The 20,655-nt window shown below is 48.3% G+C and overlaps 1 protein-coding gene across 3 annotated transcripts; it reads left to right on the top strand.

The window, feature by feature from the left end:
* Positions 1-2,722: 2,722 nt before the first annotated feature.
* LOC121166845 (germ cell-specific gene 1 protein-like) lies at positions 2,723-19,150 on the top strand. Of its 3 annotated transcripts, none has more exons than XM_040996145.1 (6): positions 2,723-2,814; positions 13,611-13,929; positions 15,160-15,330; positions 15,862-16,014; positions 16,582-16,693; positions 18,745-19,150. In XM_040996145.1, the coding sequence occupies exons 1-6, from the start codon at positions 2,767-2,769 to the stop codon at positions 19,085-19,087; spliced, it is 1,146 nt and encodes a 381-aa protein (XP_040852079.1). In that variant the 5' UTR covers positions 2,723-2,766; the 3' UTR covers positions 19,088-19,150. The 3 variants fall into 3 exon arrangements, with proteins under 3 accessions (XP_040852079.1, XP_040852080.1, XP_040852081.1); XM_040996146.1 differs by having other exon boundaries at positions 15,160-15,207; XM_040996147.1 differs by lacking the exons at positions 2,723-2,814; positions 15,862-16,014 and having other exon boundaries at positions 13,608-13,929; positions 15,160-15,207.
* Positions 19,151-20,655: the final 1,505 nt, after the last annotated feature.

Consider the following 20,655-nt stretch of genomic DNA (forward strand, 5'->3'; position numbering starts at 1 on the left):
AGTATAGTCAAGTCCGTCCATCTTATCAAGAATTCGGATTTCTTGGTCACTGTTACAAAACCTTTCTGTATAGCCAACTTGTAAAGCAATGTGTCCATGCTTCCCTCTAGTGTGTGCATACTTTCCTATTTGAAGCTTAGCCTTCTATAGGACATGGGGAAACAAGCACAGTTTCTGTTTCTCTGAATTGCTATTCACTTCATAACAACACTATTTGTTAAAATGCTCGTGTTTGCTCTAAAGATCACAGTACCTTTGTCAGAGCCTGTGTTTGTTTCTCAACGTTCTGTTCTATTCCTTTAGCCAGGTACCTTGCAGGCTAGGGAGAATACTTCAGCACCTAGCGGATTTAATGTCATGTTAGCACTCTTCCCTTGTAGGGTTTCCTACTTACCCTTGTGCATTTTATCCCAGTATGAAAATTTTGACAATTTGTACACTTAAAGACACTAACCTTATGGATTTATCTGAAACGCACACAGAGAGACAGAGAATCAGACAGATGTGGAAAAACCACCTACCTAGAGGGCCAGCACAGTGTTGTAGCCAGCCAAGCCTCTTTCTATAGCCCCAGCATCCTATACAAGCCCTGGTTCGTGCCCCAGCTGCTCTGCTTCCCATCCAGCTCCCTGCTTGTGACCTGGGAAAGCAGTGAAGGATGGCCCAAAGCCTTGGGACCCTGCACTCACATGAGAGACCCAGAGGAAGCTTCTCGCTCCTAGCATTGTACCAGCCCAGCTCCAGTCATTATGGCTATTTGGGGAGTAAACCAGTAGATGGAATATCCGTCTGTCTCTCTTTTCTTTATAACTGTATAGATCTTTTCAATAAAGATAAACAAATTTTTAAAAAGTAAAAGCTCCTTTCCACTGACTGCCCAAGTCCCTTCAACATAAGCAGTGCACCAAGCCCAAGCCAACAGCCAGGAACTCAGGTAGGATTTCCTGCGTACAGTCTGCAGAAACTCAACTCTGAATCATCACTGATGCATCCCAAGGCCTGCAGGAGCAGGAAAGCTATAGTCAGGAGTGAGAGCCAGGCATCAAATCCAGGAATACAGGCTCACATCTTAACCACTAGGCTAACTGTTAACGTCAGATTTGTCTTGGTCTTTTAGAATGCTCTTTGGCATTTGAATCAGGGTTACATTATATTTTTCAATGAACTTAGGGAGAATTGACATCTTAGTCAAGTGGACCACACCAAGAAGTACTCATGTTACTCTTTCTGTTCAAGCTATTCCCAGGTCTAACAATCTCTCCTGGCCTCTCACTGAGGCATCCTAGGACACTGGGTCAAATAATCATTATTAAGCAAGTTGCATTAGACACATCAGAAATGCAGAAGTTGGCATTACATTAGACACTGTGGACGTGCAGAAGCAAGCTCTGTCCTCAAGCAATCTAGAATTTCATGATAGAAGCACACTCACACCATGCAGCTAGGAGGAAATAAAGAACGCAGGAGGGAGACGATGGGAATAAGATACTGCGTGAGACTGCTGTTACAACCCTGAAGGAAATGTGACATGTAGCTAGAGCAGCAAAAGGAAAATGGAATCCCAGCAAGCCAAGGATCAGAGGTGAAGTGAGAGCAATGGAACAGCTGGAGCAGAAGGCCTAGGTGTGTGGCTAGAGGACTGCGGAAGCCAACAGCCCCCTCCCTGCAAGCCTCAGAGACTCAGCCTTCTGTGTAAGCAGTCACAAATCCCACTCCACATTCATTCAAATCACCTTCAAGAATGCCTACCAGGATTTCAGACACCCGTCTTCTAGAACGGTACAATCTCTACTGCATTGCCTTTCCAGAGAACCTTCTGTATTGTGCTAGCCCCATTATAGTTACTGCCACAGCTGGCCCTTAAGCCAATATGATGGGACAGCTGAGGCAACAATTATATTTAAACCTTTTTAAATGAGTTTTTTTAAGCTAAAAAGATGGAAGATTGTGAGATCACCTCTGCTGGTTCATTCACTCTAGACCTCTCGTGTGGATGGCAGGAACCCAGCTACTTTCATCAGCTGGCTCCCAGAATGGTAGCATGGACAGCAAGCTGGAACCTGAACCAAGAACTCCAATAAGGAATGTGGCATCTCAACCACTAGTACAACCACTGTGCCAAATGCCTATTAAGCTTGAATTTTAAAACGGAAACAATGTAATACATACTTCCATGGAAGCCAACCATGTACCCCGGAGAAGACTACGTTTTAGTTTAGCTATAGTGTTGTGTCTCACATTGCTGTGTCCTGCAGCATGTGTGTAGATACTACTTGGTAAGATGCAGCTACTGGGGAATTGTAAATTACCTAGGTGGCTCTAGAGTAGAGCCTGACAACTCAGTGTGGTCTGGTCTGCATCAGGTGTGAGTCACCCCAGACCTGCAGAATTCACATTTAACTCACTCCCCAAGTGATTCCCACACACAATGAGAGAGGCACGGATAGAAGGCCTGGGAAGGGCCCAGACCATAGGTGGAGCAAAGCCTGCTCCAGGTGGGGGTTGAGTGGGGGTGGGGACAGGAGGCAGGAGAGTAGCAAGGAGAACCTTGCTGCTGGCCACTGTGACATCATAGAGAGAGTCCACGGGTCACCCAACCACACCCAAACAGGTTTCCCACCTGAAGGACATCTTTCCCATCCTCTCCAGCCCACCCACCCATACCACCATATCCCTCTGCTGGCAAGAGGGGACTTGGCTCATCCTCAGATTAACACTCACTCCACGCAGCTAAGATCCAGCCAAAAAGCGAAAGAACAACAGTGGATGACCAGTCCCCCTCAACTGACTAAAAATGTTTGTCTCACCCAGAAGGTAGGTAGACTGAACAAGGTAGGTGGACTGTTTTTGAGATCTTGTCTGATACAGGTTATACTAATTCATCAATTTAACCTACTGCTCACAGTAGGGCGCTTGGGAACATACACTACAGGACTATATGAAATGGAATGAAAATTTGTCACTGCAGCCCAGTGTTTAATGGGTGAATCTGGCATGCTCATACCTTGGCCTCTTGCTCTTTTGTCTCCCATTAAAACTCTTATTTCTTTTTCCATTTCCTCTTTCTTCCCAATGCTGCCGACAGCCCTTCAGTTCTTCTTTCTCCCTTCCATCTGTCTGGTTTCAGTTGCCAAAAATCCAGTCCTAGGGCCAACGCCCAGTGAGGACGGGCAGGACAGAGATGCAGATAGCCTGAAAGGACAGACATTAAGTTCTGTGCCTGACAACAGAAAGAGAAAACCCCTCCACACAGCCCCCCAGGTCCTGCTGGAAGCCAGCTCAGATCTGGAACCCCAGGAGAGGCCTTCATAGCCTCGGGTCTCAACGATCCTTCCAAACACAGGAAGGCTCTCTGGACAAGCAGACATCTTGGCTTGTCCTTGGATTTGGATCAAACATCCAGAAAGTTCCAGGGAGCCACTGAACAAGAAAGCAGTGTTGTGTTCCCAAAGCTCTCACCTTTCTCAGGGAGAAAAATGAAGTTTCAGACTCAGGAAAGCTAGGAAACTGAAACACACAGGGTTGAGAAAAGCGAGGCTGTGGGACACTTAGGAGTTAGAGCTGCCAGGACACTGGGCATCAAGGGCCACAACAGTGGGCCCTGAAGACCCAGAACTGAGGTAGCTGGGCTCTGACCAAGGCCAACGCAACCAGGCCCTAAGCAACAAAGCCCTCTGAGACGACGCAGGCAAAGCCAGCGGTGGCTGAAGGTGCATTTTATCGTTTTCTACCTTTGCTTTCCTAAGCAAGACAGGGACTATGGGAGAGTGTTTGCTGACAGGCACCCGAAAAGTGTACAGTAGGAAAACAGTTCATCTCTTTTCATAGCCAGGACCGCCACCTGGGACTTTGGTGAAAGGGGATGGGAGTGTTATGCGTACTGAAGCCGGCCTTGTGGCCTGGGCCCTCCACCTGAAGCGGCGCCTCAGCCTCACCTTCCAGGAACCTGTGTGTGAAGGATGTGGCACGCCTTCCCCTCTTCACAGGGAACGGGGACAAAGCCAACCCTTGCCCTTATTTTTATCCCTAAGGGCACATTTATGCCTCGGGGAAGTCGTGGGTGGAGAAGTGACGCTGCGAGGCCCGCGGGCGTGGAGCCCCACAAAAGGGGCAAAGGTGCGCGTCCTTTTCCTCATGAGAGGCGCCAGGGGCCTGCACGTTTCGGGGAGAGGAAGAAGGGAGGGAAAATATGCGTAGGACATCACAGCCAACCCCCTCACCGGCGCCCCCTAGGGCCCCGTCCCAGTTCTCGGTGAACGCGAGGAACCCCAGGTGCGGAGACGCCCGGCCACGCCCGCTCCCGAGGTTCCGCGCGCGCGCGCAGCCGCCTCCGGGGCGGGGCCTCGCGGCATAATTTAGACCACACCCCCGCGCGGTGCCCTAGCAACGCGCGCCCGCTGCTAGGCAACCGGGGAGCGTAGTAAACCACGGGCGGGCAATGACTCACGGCGGGAGAGGAGGGCAGCTGGCCCGGCACGGGGAGGGCGAGGGCAGGAAAGGGAGGGACGGAGGGGCCGCGCAAGGAAATGGGAATGGGAAGGCCGAGCCACGCCTGCCGGCGGCCGCACCCTAAGCACCGCTCCATCACCACCACGCCACAGCCCACACCCTGTCCCGGGTCCCCAAGAGCCCCCCAGGTCCCCGCGCGTGAGCGATTGCTCCACAGGAAGTGTAGATGTGACACCCTCTGTATTCACCGCAGCTGTGGTGCATGGACAGCAGGCGGCTTCCCCTCCTGGAAGTGACTGCCTCAGCTGAAGCGTGCCCGCCGCTATCAGAAAGGCGAGAAGCAGGCCTGGAGATGCCCCCTCAACCCTGAACAGACGTGTTCCCGGCCTCGGGAAGACTGGGGTCGTTTTCACTGTTGGGAATGCTTGAGGCTCTGTGAGCCCCAAACAGGGACGAAGTCTCCTAATTAATCTCACAGCCATGACCCATGCCGTTGTAGGCACGCTGACCTCCCAGCAAAGTCATCTTAGTGGCAAACACTCTGCCACGAAATAAAAAAAAAAATATCCCGGGTGAGGACATTTCTTTACTCATCACCCCCGAGGTGATCTCGAGTGTCAAGCTCTGAAGTAAACGTTGTGATTAGAGCAGTAAAATCTCAGAACATCCCTCACCCCTGGGGTCACGAGGTTCTGTGACACCCAGCCTGAGAAAGGACATCACGTTTCCGAACTGTCACTGGCCCTCCAGTGATCTGTTTGTTCCCTGGGCTTTGCCGAACTACAATTAATCCTTGTGCATGAGCTCACTGCTGTGCTCTGGGCTTTGCCTGCTGAAAAGCAGGAATGTTTCCACAGGTGGGAGGATATGTACTGGCAGGGAACCGAGTAAAACGCTGAGTGCATCTGTGTGGAAAGACGTGGGGTGTGTCCGGAGTCGTGGACCGCTTGGTGGCTTCCCGCTGCTGTTATGCATGTGAATCGGGAGGAACCATACCTGCTTTACCAACCGGGGCTGTCTGGACACTGCCTCCTTCATATCTTTGCCTGCATGTTCCCTAACTCTACCCATAAGGCTTTGTGTGGCAAACCTCCTTCATTCATTGGGGGCATTAAGCGAGGACTAAGCTCGGAGGCTCGACCATGAGCAAAATGCAGCTGTTACTCTATCAGGCAATGTAAGGTCACATGAGCTTGGTAACACACAAGCACGCTGTGTGAGGAGTTTCATGAGACAGGTGCCTGCTGGGACAGGAATCAAGGACGCAGACAGTAGGGCTACATTCCACTCCAGGCTTCTCGCTACTGAGTAACAGGAATTGATGAGACATGGATCAGAAATTTCTCAGAGAAACCACTACCAGGGAGGGGCGGTGAAACTTCAGAGGATGACATGCAAAAAATAAAATGACAACCAAACGCTGGGTCCCTTCACCTCAGGCTCTGGCATTGAGGAAATGTCTTCTTGCACCACCTATCCAAGCCCAGTGCCACCCATCATTCCCATCCCCTCGCCTTGACAAAGCAGTGCACTGAATTCCTACCCACCACGGGCTGGAGAGTGTCCAAGACCATCGTTTTTGTTTTACACCTGCCTAGTAATGTTCCTTTTTTAACAGTACGGGGGCTAGTCACCGAGAACCTCAGTAAATCCTGTCGGTCACATCTCTTGGCTTTGTGACGTCACACACGGGGTGGTTGCATGCAGGTCGCCATGGAAGTCATCCTGTTAAACACTACGTTGGCATGTGGAATCTTTGGGTCTGGACTGAGTCACCAGCTTCGGAACCCAGCCCAATTACATTCATGTTGCATTGATTGGCAATTACTTTTTCTAAGAGAGGAAGGAGAAGAAGAAGAAGAAAATATATGCCCAAATTACAATGAGAGGAAGTGAGTGGGTTGCTGGACTCTGAGTTTTGTGGCTGGGCAGAGAAACCCATGTTTTGTCAAAAAGAGGAAATTAGACATTGCGGCTCAAAAGTTCTTGGGAGAAGGGGGAAACTCAAGATGGGGTGTATCCAGCAGCCCAGCAAGCCCACACCCAAAATACAGCTTCTTAAGGGTTGCTCCGTGGAGGCCTAAAATCATATGTTTCTAAAGATTTTCTTGAAGAGATAAATGAATAAAGTTATAAGAAAGAAATTAGGCAACCAGGTCTCAGAAGGGCCCCAAGTAAGCAGGCGACCACGAAGCCGAAGTTTCATTCCATTCACTCTGAATCCATCCCTGGGCTGCTCCTGTAACACAGATAGGACTCTAACCACTCCTCTCCCCTTTTCCCTGGAGAAGGCGAACTTGAGGCTATTAAGGCACAAGGGGTGCGGTTTATGAGCAGAGGCAATAAAAAGCAAAGAGCCAGGACTGCCAACAGTGACTCAAGCGGGATGTGAGAAGTGCCTGCAAGTATTTGAAGGGTGTAAGAAGGATACCATTCAGTAAAGAAAAATGCACATACAACTCATCCGGGAAGCATTGGCCAGCTGTATGTTCCGATGGGGTGCGGGTGTGTTTCCTGTGGAAAGTCTCTGAGGGTATTTGGAGTCACTAAGAAGTGGAGTTGGCCACACAAAAATGTGCTACCGGAAGCAATCCCCCAAGAAGTGCCCCCAGGGAGTGACTGGGTGTCCCCGGAGTTCACTGTGAGCCCTGAATTCCATGAGACTGACACATGGGGTTCCTGCATGAGTGAGCAATGAGGCCAGAGGAGGGAAAAAAAAAAGGGCAGTCCTGCAGGGAGGAGCTGCCACCTCCACCCACATCTCACTGCCTGCCGGGTGGGAGGAAGCAGGAAGAGAGAAGGAAGTGTGAGGGGACAGCACCACCCAGCGTTGTCCTGGCACTGCGGAGTCAAGAAACCCAGAGCCAGTTCAACTGTAAAAGTGAGCACCCAATCCCTGCTGGTTTGGGTGAGACAGAAAATGTGCCTGGATAGCTCTCCATGTGTATCCACTTTGCCTGTTCACGTCAGTCTGAGACTGTATTGAGGGGCGAAAACAAGATCCAGAGAGAGTCATTTGGCCAATCCAGAACAAATTCAGACAGTGAAGTTACAGGAAACCTGACTTGGCTCTCCGAAACTAGATGCACAAACACAGTAAAGGAAAAACATGACTTTGTGACTTACCTGGAAGAGAAGGGGGAAGGCAGAGCAGAATTCAGAGGCCTTCAAAGCAAAAAGACAAGTTTCTATGACACACAGTGTCACTGTCCATTAATTTCCAAGATATCTACTAAGAACTTTATAACATTACCAACTCTCAGGACTTGTATGGAATCTCAAAGTGGGGACCAGAAAAGTATATATTCTCCCATCTTCCAGAGAGCGTTGTGTTGAATGGAACTCACCGAGGACTTTGCTTTAAAATGAAGGCAAGGCCATGGGAGAAACTATAGTCAAGGCCAACAATCCCGATGGAATATAGAAAGAGCTGAGAAAGAAGTACAGTGTGACCAGGACAAAGAGGAAGAAACTCTCTCTCTCTCTCTCTCTCTCGGGGAGGAAAACAACCTTCTCAAAGGCAGTTCACACTAGTGTTGATGAGCAGCCCAGGCAGGAGGGATGCAAGGCACTGAAGGCTAAAGGAAGCGCCTCAATCAAGGCGTGGCAGGTCAAGTCCACAGAGCGTTTAGAGAATCGCCTCCCAAATCTGCCCACCAAGTACTGTGTGCAATTTTGAAGGCAGAAAGAACAACTTGTACGTCTAAGGTATGGCAGCAAAACAATGTGTTGACTTGCTGGATTCCTTTTTAAGATTTTAGAAACTCTATAAATTAAAAAAAAAAAATTCCTTCCCTAATAGTAGTATACTAAAGTAGTAGTATACAAGTCATAGCAGCACTGAACCCTGGCTGGTATTTATTCCCAGCACCCCATGACTCTGTCCTTCAGCACTCCGTGTAGAAAGTGGTACTCTCCATGATCTTTACCAGTTAGGGTTAGCTAGAAGGCATAGAAATCACCCATGTCACCAGGAAGCTCATTCATCTCATTGTGCACCTGAGAACATTGCAGAAAATAGAGCTGCTTCAAAGGCACACAGAACCCAATTCAACAGAATTTTCACAGTATCATTGACCTTGCAATATTTTCTGTGTCTGCTGCAAAACAAAACTGAATCCATTCCACCGCTTACCTAGGGAATGACGGCTAGAAACAAGCTAACCCATCACCTACCCCTGAGACAGGCTCTTCTACCAGTCAGTGCAGGTCCCTGCTTCTTTGTGCTTAATTCCACATCCCCATTGGCAGGCTCTCCAGTGTAATCTCCCAGAACAGCTGGCCTGTGATTACATTGTCAATTATTAAATGCCCATGTGCCCTGAAAGGCAGCATTTAATCATGAGGCAATCCAAAATATATGAGCTAGAAGGGGAGGGCTGGGAAGGAGAGGGAGGGAGGGTGGGCTGGCAGCTCTCATTCTCACCACATTCAACCAAAGGGACTTGGAGCACGGATGGCAGCCTTTGGTCCTCCCAGACAAACCGCAAGACACTGACCATGGCCAAGGTAACCAACTTCCTCCTCCTCTTGCCCAAAAGATACTTTCCACAGCTCATGTGGTTCCTTTAAGGAGGTGTGCCTGCCTCTCCGGTTCATTGTCCTTACGAACCTATGCTGATGCTGAATTTTTTTCTAATAAGATATGCTGGTGGAGGAGTGTGCAGAGAAATCTTCAATACCTTAGTGAGGAGTAACTAATCTTTGTGTCCTAACTAGTTCTGCACCTCAACTGTTGACATATGCCTTGCTAGAGTTATAAGCCAGTTTAGACTATCCTTAAAATCTGCCAAGTTCAGCAAAATTATGCTTCAGCACTATGAACTGCCAAATACTAAAATGAAAATAGACACAAGACAGCTGAATAGTACCCTATAGCCATTTTAAGGTATATAGAAGTGAGTCGTATATAAACTAAAATTGAAATGTCAATGAAGTAGTCACAGGATGTGGTTAAGAACTTGCATTTTTTTAACATATTGGTTACTCAATACCATGTCAAATAATTCCATAATGTTGTAAATTGCTGCTGATGTTATGTTGTGGCTTTTAATTGATCGGGATGATATTCTGCCAGCTCTGCCTTCAGACCAGAGATGGTCTCCCCAAGAAACCATTGAATTTATCTGGACAATAAGATGCTGGACTCTATGCTTGGTATATGTTTGCAATGAAAGAATCTTGACTGAATTTGAACTGTAATACTGCAACAAGGTGGAGGAATCCACCACGGGGGAAGGGTACAGGAAGGGGTTGGGGGAATCCCAGAGCCTATGAAACTGTCACATAATGCAATGTAATTAATAAATTAAAAAAAGAGATATGCTGATGGAATTATTCTGGACGTATTGATGCCCATGCACTCTTGGGTGGTCTGAGCCCCCTGGGTGTTGAATAAGCCACTCCTTTCCTTTTCACCTTGGCGAGGGGTTTGTCTCCTATGCAGATGGAGACTTTGATGGCTTCAGAAAACCATTGCAAAATGAGGTTTGTTCTTCCATTCGAGAGATACCTGGATCCTAACGAGAAACGACAAGTTTTGGAGGAAGGAATATGTAACAAACAGCATTGTGCTCTAGGAGTAGATTGTCTTCTTGATAAGGTTTTAGAGTGAGACTATCATCAATGACCGATTTGGTGATTCGTAACTATGGGTTCCTTTGTGTCTGTCCTTGTTGGACATTCCTTCTGGAAGGAGCTTCTGTAGACTCCAGTCTGAGCTCTTTCTCATCTTTTGCTGTTTCTCAGATCTCCTCTTCCTCGTTAGGTGTCACCATGCTGCTACAAAGCAGATGTCCCTCCATGTGAGATCCATTATTTTTCACATTGGAATAACTCAGAGAAGAACTTGTGATTATATGTAACTTGGAATGGATGGTAAAGAGAGTTTAAATCTAACAGGGCATGATTTCCAAACTGATTTCCAAACCAAACAAGATTGAAAATGGCTCCTGACAGTGAACCCTGTCAGAATATTCAAAACTGCCTAAATCCTTAGTCCAGTCATTACTCATTAGTAAAGATTCATTACCTGAATATGAGATTAAACCAACACAGTAACAGACAATGACTATAATCAATGATTTTCATAAAGATCATTTCTTGGGGCCAGCATTGTAGCATAGCAGGGAAAGATGCCACCTGCAGTGCTAACTCCCAGATGAGTGCTAGTTCAAGCCCCAGCTGCTCCACTTCTAATCCAGCTCCCTGCCAATGGCCTGGTAAAGCAGCAGAGGATGGCTTGACTGCTTGGGCCCCTGCACTCAACATGAACTTTTTATCTCTCCATCTGTCTGTGTAGCTCTGCTTTTCACATAAACAAATCATCTTAAAAAACAGAACAAACTTTCCTTCCTCCAGTTACTATGTTTTTTTTTCTTGTCCTTAGCCAAAGTCAGTCCAAGGACTGACAATTCTTTGTGGAACTGATTTGTTGGGCGTGTTTAAAAAAATGAAATCTAGTTGATTGTGTAACAGAAGCCATTTGAATAAATGTTTGTCTGTTTCACATATATTTCTTATTGCTATTAATACATACTTTGTCAAATGTACCGTCTGGGTTCCTGCTAATTCTGAAGCACAGACTGTTGCATCACTAAGATAATATTCTCTGTTAAATGCAAAAGCTGGTAAGCTGAGAGTGATGACAGAAGCAGATTTATGGGCCTGTCAACTTAGCTATGGTTTTACTTAACATCTCTCAAGCTAAGCAGATTTAGGGCTGATCTACTCTGATACGAGTAGATCCCCCAGAAAGCTCTAGATGGTTTACTTTAAGAAGAGCCTGTCATTAATTACGCGTGGGCTGCTCTGTGCAGTAAGTGTGCACCCAGCAGCACAGTCTGCTCCTAACTCAGTGTGAGGCATGTCAGATTGCTTTATGATTCCAAAACGAATTAATTTATCCAGGCCCGCACTCAGACCCTTATGTCATCTCCCTCTTTTCTTAGGCTCTGGTTTTATAAAAATAAGCAGGGGCTCTTTCTACTGTCACACAGTATGTCTCCATCATAAGTCAGGAATGGTCCTTGTCTCAAGAACTTGGCTCTAGGAACCTCCCTATGTCCCCATGGTCACAACCACAAACCACCTCCCCTTTGAGATTCTGTAGCCTGGGTGACAGTGGGCAGAAGATGGCTTGGATGTTACCTCCCTCAGAACCCATAAATGCCACCATCTCTCCAGAAATCACACAGACAAAGAAGTCCTATCCTCTAGTTCATTTCCCAGATAGCCACGACAGTGAGGGATAGAGCCAGGTCTCCCACTAGAGCGGCAAGGCCCTCATCCGTGAGCCATCTCCTGCTGCCTCCAAGGGTACTCATTAGTAGGAAACTGGAATTCAAACTAGAAACAGACTGGAACCCAAACCCGGGACTCTGCAGTGGGATGCAGGTATCCTAAGCAGGATCCTAACCACTGCACCTAACACCGCCCACCCTAACTCCAACAGCTTCCACGGTTCACTGCCTCTTTAACCCTTGAGGTCCCAAAGCTCCCATGTGCTCCCTGGCATGTAGGTAACTGCTGAGACATCTTCCCCATTCCTCCTCCAAGGTGAACACCTAAGGTAAAGAAAGTCTCCCGCTACAACTCACTGCTAGTCCCAGTCATGCGGACCTCAGCAAGCCTGTGCTGCTGATTTTCAGAGAAAACAAAGCCTAAAAGAGTAACCATAAAGAGCAATTGAAATGTTCCCAATTCTTTCTCTAAACCCTCTCTATATCAGCCTCCATGGTTTAATCCCACTTTGAGCTTACTGTTACCTGATGCTCCCTCAGCTCATCCAAGTTTAATCACAAGTTTAGTATCGAGTGTCCAGTGTGCAAGTAGCTGTGGCACAGACTAAACACAATTGTTGCCTAATGGCACTTTGAAATCTTAGAGAGAGAGAATAAAAAATGACTGTGCAGGAGACAAAAGCCAAGAGCCCTCAAAACCCTTCTAAGTCACACTTCTGGTAGCAGGTGTCACTTAGTGCATCTTACTAAATAGCAGAGGGAACTTGGGTTGTATCTCAGAGAGAAGGACAGCATTGGATAAAGACCAGCCTCACTCTCTCCTGCTCAAGCCCTGGGCTCCCAGGGCACCAGCTATGGGGAAATCTGGGGTCCTTGTGGCTTTTCTACAAAGGTACCTGTGTATTCTCCTGGGCTTTGCTGGCTGGGGGCCCCACATGTGGATTGTTACCTTTGATGGCAGAATTGGAAGATTCAGATATGTATCTGGTTCTGACTTCCACATTACCTCATCCTAACAGGGCCCTTCAATAGGTTAATGGGAAATGGGATTAAAAGGTAGGAGTTGGATAGGTGTTTGGCAGAGTCATGGGGACACCACTCAGATGTCTGTATCTACATCAGAGTGCCTGGATTCAAGCCCCAGCTGCTCTCCAGATTCTAGATTCTAATTAATATGCATCCTGAGAGGCAGCAAGTGGAGACCCATATTGGCGCTGGTTCTAATCCCGGCTGTTCCACTTCCCATCTAGCTTCCTGCTTGTGGCCTGGAAAGCAGTGGAGGGTGGCCCAAAGCCTTGGGACCCTGTGACTTGAAAAAAAGCTCCTGGCTCCTGGCTTTGGGTCAGCTCAGCCAGTTGGGGAGTAGGATAGTGGATGGAGGATCTTTCTCTCTGTAGATCTGACTTTCCAATAAAAAATAATAAATCTAAAACAAATAAGCAAACAAGCAAATACAGTGCCAAAAATTTTTGAAGCCCAGGCATAACTTTTTCAAGAAAAGTTTCAAAGACTCTTCCCAGGCATGCATGTCAACAATTTTTGTACCAAAGTAAACTCTGCATTTCATTTCCATGAACCTTTGAAAGTACTCTTATCATTTGTCCTATCTGCTGGGTCCCTCTTCCCCAGCCTCTGTGTCTTGCTGTGTACCACAACCAGCCCAGTGCCTGTATCTGCTCAGGGAAAGCCACCATCCTCTGTGGAAACCATACAAGTTGTGAATAAGGTGTTCACGAATCATCACCTGCAGGGGCTGGCTCCAGGCTATTCCCAAAGCCGAGCTCCTGCACAGAGCTGTCAGACTGCTCTGAGAGACTGGCTGGGTTTTATGGGTGTTGGGGAGGAGCCGTCAGCAAAGCGCCCCCTGCTGTGTGCCTAAGGAAGCTCACCTCCCCGTATCCCGCTTTGTGTTTGTTACAGATGGAACTCCCGAAGGGCTGCTCTGGCCAACGGACATGCCTATCTGCCGTCCTCGGCCTGCTATCACTCAGCCTCTCCACAACATCCCTGCTCAGCAGCTACTGGTTTGTGGGCACACAGAAGGTGCCCAAGCCCGTGTGCGGGAAAAGTCTGGCAACCAAATGCTTTGACATGCCGGTGCCCCTGGATGCCGGCATCGCCAACGCATCATCCCAGGAGGTGGTGCAATACAGCTGGGAGGCTGGGGATGACCGCTTCACCTTCCTTACCTTCCGGAGTGGCATGTGGCTATCCTGTGAGGAAATCATGGAAGAACCAGGTAGTCCCCTTACCCCATCTACCCAGGTGGTTTTCAGAGTGGGGACTAGGGAGCTGCTTATGCGGGCAAGCAAACCAGTCAGGACAGCATGGGGCAGAGATGGATGTGGGAGTACAGTGCACTCCCCCAACCCGGAACCTTCCGTCTCTGTATTACATCCCATTTCCTTGGGTTTCCACTTTTCCTAAGGTCAAAAGCCCTGGCTCGGTACCTCTCTCTCTCTCTCTCTCTAGCAGCCTAATTGGCTTAAAATAGCAAGTTTGTAATGCTTGGCTTTGCCACTAGCTCTTCCACGTGTCAGAATTTCCAGTTTTGTAAGCTAGAACTGATGTCTAAAACAGAACAAGGAGGACAGAGTATTGTAGCAAAAGCCCCAGCTCTGTCCAACTATGACGTGCCATGCACAACTCCACTCTGCAGGTTTTAGCTTTTGCAGTCGGGAGCAAAAAGGATCTTAGAAGGTCACCTCTCAAGTCTTCCTCCATCTCTCCTCCAAAAAGGGTTTTCTCATTCTTGGAATTATTGTTAGAATTATTTTAAAAAGTGGGTCTCTGAAGCCCCCAAGGAACACCCTCAGGAAAGCCGATGAAAAACATTCCCAGGTCCCTTGCCACCTGGTGGAGCCAGCAGGCAGGCACAGTGTGCGTGTGTTAACAAGGCAGAATCCTCAGATGGACAGGCGGGGCTGGAGGATACTGCCTTCCTGCTCTGAACAAAAGTTGTGTTGCGGCCTGGGAAGAGAGCACCTGGTGGTGAAGTTTCTCTAAATGCCGTGCAATTTGAGAACTGCTACTTCTCCTGATTGGGCTTAAGGGAAACAGAGATGGAGAGGGAATGAAAATGCAGCTACACTTGCATTTACATTTATTATTGAGCCACTTAAGCCTGCTCCACTCCAGACCTGGAAGCACTTTAGAACCAGTTGATACCGTGAGCCCCGGGATAACAACCCCTTCCTGACATGCCCGTGGGAGCATTCATTCACACAGACCCACACAGACCACAGAGCGGTCTTCACAGCCAGATGTGGAGGAAAAAGAAGCTGATGTTAGAGGAGTGTAGCCTATGCCCATGAGCCTTGCATGCATTCCTCCCTGCTTGCACAAAGAGACATATTCTGTGCACCTGCTTCGGAGGCAGCCCCGGTATGAGGGGGCAGAGAAGGCTTCTTGTTCCCCCATCTGCCCAACGTGGCAGCACCTCCACAAAGTTGCCCATTGTACGTTTCAGGGGAGAGGTGCCGAAGTTTCCTTGAACTCACACCACCAACCGAGAGAGGTGAGAAAGGACTACTGGAATTTGCCGCGTTGCAAGGCCCATGTCACTCCGCTCTCCGATTTGGAGGGAAGCGGTTGATGGAGAAGCCCTTCCTACCCCACCTTCCCTTGGGGCTCCTGGCAAGTATGTGTTTGTTCACTTACCCTTGAGTGGGGCCTCTCTGGATCTTCCCTGCGCTGTGATCTGCTTTTCTCTTCTTCTGAGTCCTGAGGGAGTGTTGCCCATTCCTCCTCCAGCTGACTTCCAGGCACATGCAGACACGCAACGGGGATGGCAGGAAGGAAGAAAATTTACAAGAAGAAAACCATCAACATCTACCCAATCCTACTTTTGTTGCCACATAGCTGTGGACAACAGACTTTTCCTCTCTTCCCCCTCCCCCCGTAAAGTAATAGGGAGGGAGAGAAGAGGAAAGGAAACAACACTGACTGTCCCCAGATGCCATAAGGAACAAGAGAGACAAGATGATGGCTTGGCAAGGATTTTTGGGTTCCTTTTCAGACCTCCCCAATCACATGCCCAACCCATGCTCCCTTTTCTTCCCTCTTGGCGGACACTGTCGGGCTCTTGACTTCTGGGGGGTCTCAAATGCTCACACTCTGTCCAGTGTTTCACTGCCACTGAGGTCCCATTCCTTCCTCTGGTTTCTGATAGAGATCCTCTGGTTATCCCTGGGAGCCCAGATCACCTACATCGGCCTTCAGTTCGTCAGCTTCCTCCTGCTTCTAACTGACTTGCTCCTCCCTGAGAACCCAGGCTGCGGACTCAAGCTGAGCGCCTTTGCTGCCATCTCCTCCGTCTTGTCGGGTGAGTGGCTTCCCAGGTTTGAGTCTCCCAGTAGCCTGGAGGAGGAGAAGAATCCAAAAACATAAAACACAACACAACACAACACAACTGGTGGAGGGTGTTGCTTTACAGACATCTGGGAAACGTTGTACATAAGATCATTCTGGGCTTTATAACACAACTCACCTCAGCGTTCCGGTATTGGCAAGCTTTCTCCATTTCTTTCATTTGGTTGTGACACATTTCCAACTGTTCAAACTTCTTTCTGCTGAACAAAGTGAGAGATGTATAAAAGGAAGATGGACAGGTGGGAAGGATCAAAGGGAACCACAGCTCTTGGTGCAGCACTGATTTCAAGGCCTTCATAGTTCTCAGCCTGGTTTGGGACAACCCATAGTAAAGATGGGTATTCAACGAGATGCCCCACGAACCCTTAGTCTCCCTTGAAGTATAGGGGTACAAGAGGAATGGACGCCACCAAACAGGTTGCACCTGGGGAAAACTCAAAGACCCTCACTCTAAAGTCATGACAAAGGAGGTGGCAATGACAGCCCTTCTCCAAGGGCTACCTGCCTCTTCCCTTTGTAGGCCTTCTGGGGATGGTTGCCCACATGCTGTACTCACAAGTCTTCCAAGCAACTGCCAACCTGGGTCCAGAAGACTGGAGACCACATGACTGGAATTACGGGTGGGCCTTCTAGTAAGTGCTTCCCATTTATTTCAAATCTTTTCAGTTCCTTCCCCAGCCAACCTGCAACAGAATTCCTGGCCTTGGAAAGATGTTTGCTCCTATGTCCTTCACCCTTCATCCCAGCAGCCCAGCAGCCAGATCTAAGGCTGGACCCCTGTCACATGCCCATCCCTTCCCCACCTGCTGAAAGGTGCAGAGAGAATTCCTCTGGTTGGCTTCATGAGGCTGTTTTCTCCAATTCGGGGGCTTACCAGCTGTGGCAATTGGCCTTGAGCAACGAGACTGATTTTGTATGGTTTATGGAAATGATGCCATATAATTTTTTATTTGATATATTGGAGAGCAGAGGATGGAGAATTAGCTTTGAGAGTTGGATGAGTTCTATTAATGAGTCAGTCATCAGTTGAATTCTCATCTATCCATTCTAAACTCCCTGAAGCTAAGAACAACTTCCTGCTCCAATCTCCATTCTTATCCTACCAAACTGTATTAGACTTCCTTCAACAACTGAGATGTTAGTCACTTTAGATTTCTCTTAAACAGAAGCAGGAATGTGGCAAACAAGCATTCAAGCCAAACTCCCTTTGTTTAAAAGCTTCCTACTTTCTCCCTTGAGGAACACTCACAAGGTTGCCAACTTGACCATGCATTAACTGGGCCAAGTCAGTGCTAGGCAGGATGAAAACCTGGATCCTATCCCCTTCCTCCATAGTATATTTATTTTGTTTTTGATTGTAAAGTCAGATAGAAAGGAGAAGAGACAAAGATGATCCTCTGTCCAATGATTCACTCCCCAACTGTCTGCAATGGCCAGAGCCTCCCCGATCCAAAGCCAGGAGCCCCTTCCGGGTCTCCCATTTGGGTGCAATCCAAAGGATTTGGGCTGTCCTCGACTGCTTTCCCAGGCCACCAGCAGGGAGTTGAATGGAAAGCAGGGCTGCCAGCGTTAGAACTGGTGCCTACATGGGATCCCAATGCATGCCAGGTGAGGACCCTAGCTGCCAGGCTACCATGCTGGGCCCGACTCGAGTCTTTAATCCACTCTATCAAGCACCACTCCAGCTGCACTCATTTTCCAAGCCCACTGTTTTTTCATCCTTTGTCTTCAAGCTATCTTTAGCACCAAAATTTGTACCAGAAGTATTCCAGCCTGGATCTACTTGGTCAGCAGCAGATAAAAACACATTGTTCCCTTCGCATTGGCCTGGCTTAACCATCACTCTTGGCTTCCTGAAATCCTTCCCTAACCTCACAAAATTTCCTGTTTCCTGAGCTTCCCAGAAACATGGAGAGATTTAGGGCTTGGGGTTTCCAAGTTTTTAGGAATGTGTTTGATACAGTTCCCTGGTGTCTTTTTTGCCTTTCTTGAATCCACCCAGTTCCTCTCTATCTACAGCTTCTCCTCCTCCATCCCTCACGAACTCCCCTCAGCCAAGAACCACATTCTCATAAGTAAATTCCACTGTGTAAGCCACAGCACGTCCCCTTTGTAGCAAACGCTTTCCTGAACTGAGGCTCCCCTCTGGGGATCTTGAGACCTGGCAGTTCAAAACAAAGGAAGATGGGAGAGGGATGGTGCTCCCACTGGCCATCTTTGGGAAGTTTTTGGCAGTATTAGGGTAAGAGAGGAATGGAGAAGAGGGAAAAGGCAGGAAGTGCATTAGGCTGCCCTTGTACATGGCTGAACTGCAGGAATGTAGAATTTTGGAGATTTTTACATGGGTACTTGCAGTTTGGGAAATGCACACACACACACATGCACACACAATAGTACAGCAGGTATAAAAGGGCACAAGGATGGTATGTTACCAATTCAGTGGAAATAAATCCACTTCACTTTCCACGCCTTAAGTTCTGCATCAGTTGCCATCTTCCTAAACATTCAGAACATCCCCCCAAATGCAACCAACTAGGTACTCTTGCCCACAATGTACCTGAAACGTGAGAAAAGGCAGCATACCCAGATCCCTGAATTGTCATGAAGTTCTGCCTCGTCCATTAAGTATGAGGTGATTATGGCAGCTTTCTTTGTTACCGTCACAATTTGTTTTTGTCCCTAGCACAGCCTGGGTTTCCTTCACCTGCTGCATGGCATCAGCCGTCACCACCTTCAATACCTACACCAGGATGGTGTTGGAGTTCAAGTGCAGGCACAGTAAGAGCTTCAAAGAAAACCCGGGCTGCCTACCGGACCACCACCGGTGTTTCCTTCAGCAGCTGTCATGTGCAGCCCACCCAGGAGGGCTCTTGCCCAGCTACCACCAGTACCCCAACCAGCCTCTGCGCTCGGTCTCTGAAGGAGTTGACTTCTACTCAGCGCTACAGAACAAGGGGTTTCAACAAGGCACCAGCAAGGAGCTAAAAGAAGTGATTGGGGGCGCAGTAGAGGAGGCTCAGTGTTAGGTGCTAGGTGGGTTTGGAGAGCTGGCTGAGCCCTAGCTTCCATGTATCTTAACATCTGCTTAAGCCACACTTTTGTCTCTGGAGCATGATTTTTAGAGGCTAAGACCACCAGGGGGTCTTTATGTCCAAGTCCAAGGGTGCGCCTGAGTGCCACTGTTCCCTTTCCATCCACGGTTCCGTCTAGTTCTCCCCCAATATCACATGTACCCAAAATTCCCTTCTTTCCTGTCCTGACAGCTTGGGTGCCAGGCTCTGCTCTAAGCCCTGGTGATGAGAAAGAGCAGTAAACACAACTCCTTTCCATAAGAGTCGTACTCATCTGGGAACTGGAGAGAGGTGTGCGATGCAGCAGTGGCTCGTGGCTCCGCTTGCCATGATGCACTTCAACTCTTCCGGAAGTCACATGCTGGCAATGAAAGCACTGCTGACTGCTCTGGGGTATGGGACAGACGTCCCCCACTTGCCTGTCAACAGTGTCCCGTGTCCACATAGCAGGCACCAGCAGGAGTGTTATTAAACAGGACCCTAGAAACCATGCTGAAAAGAGCGTAACATGAGAAGGGTCTTCCAGCCTTGCCACAGGATCAAGTTCACTGCCAGAATACTCTGCTATGTATTCAGATGGGATTGTGGCTCTCATGGAAGGATCACACAGGATTCCTCTCTGGATTCCTACCTTCTCTTGGCTTTTGAGAAAATTTACCCTGCTCTTTTCCCCCATTTAGAAGACCAACCACCCACTTTCCCTTCCTCTCTTCCATAAAGAAAAAAAAAAAAACAATAACAAAAACTAACAAGATACTCCTGATGGCTAAGAAGAATGAGACCGGCACCCGAGTACATTCTGGGACTGTTTATTTGTTCTGTAACAGTTCACATTTTCAGTAGTGCTTCCTGACAACACACCAGCTGGCTCTTCTTCCATACACACAATGAGGTGAGCAGTTCACATTCATAGGACTGTTAGGATCGCCATGCCACAGGGAGGGAGGAGGGGGCTATTAGAGCTGGGCATCTGGGATGGAAGGAAAGAGGAGAGGCTGGCAGCTGGGGAAAGACTCTTGATTCGCCAACATCATCATCATTTCTAAGTCATGGGCACACTGCTGTGGTCGGCAACTCTGCACTGTGGAGAGAGAGGCGTGTGTGCTGATTCAGACCTTTTTAGGGGGTGGCTACCTGCAAGGAGCAGAATGTCTTGGGACACATTGACAAGAGACCAGCACCTGCATCAGAGTCATGTAAAGTTCTTCAATCCCCAGTCACCCATTACCCCATTCCCCTTCCCATGTTTAACGAGGGGAAAAGTCAAACTTGCCATAGAGTTTATGTGACATTCACTGATTGGCTCACCATGAGGAATTTGGTGACATTGCATTTTTCCCCCTAGGGGGGTCACAGCTGTTTCTGGGACTACTTTGCCCCAAACAGTGGCCTCCAAACAGGTCCCCAAGAAACAGGTCCTCAGGCAAGCCACAGGACCACCACCCAGCCAACCACCTGTGAGGCTTTAGAACTCTGCACTAAGCCAAAACAGACCCTAGGCCTTCTCATCAAGCAGACGCAAA

Source organism: Ochotona curzoniae, unplaced genomic scaffold, assembly GCF_017591425.1.
Source record: "Ochotona curzoniae isolate NIBS_2020 unplaced genomic scaffold, NIBS_Ocur_1.0 patch253, whole genome shotgun sequence".
NCBI classification, from domain to species: Eukaryota; Metazoa; Chordata; class Mammalia; order Lagomorpha; family Ochotonidae; genus Ochotona; species Ochotona curzoniae.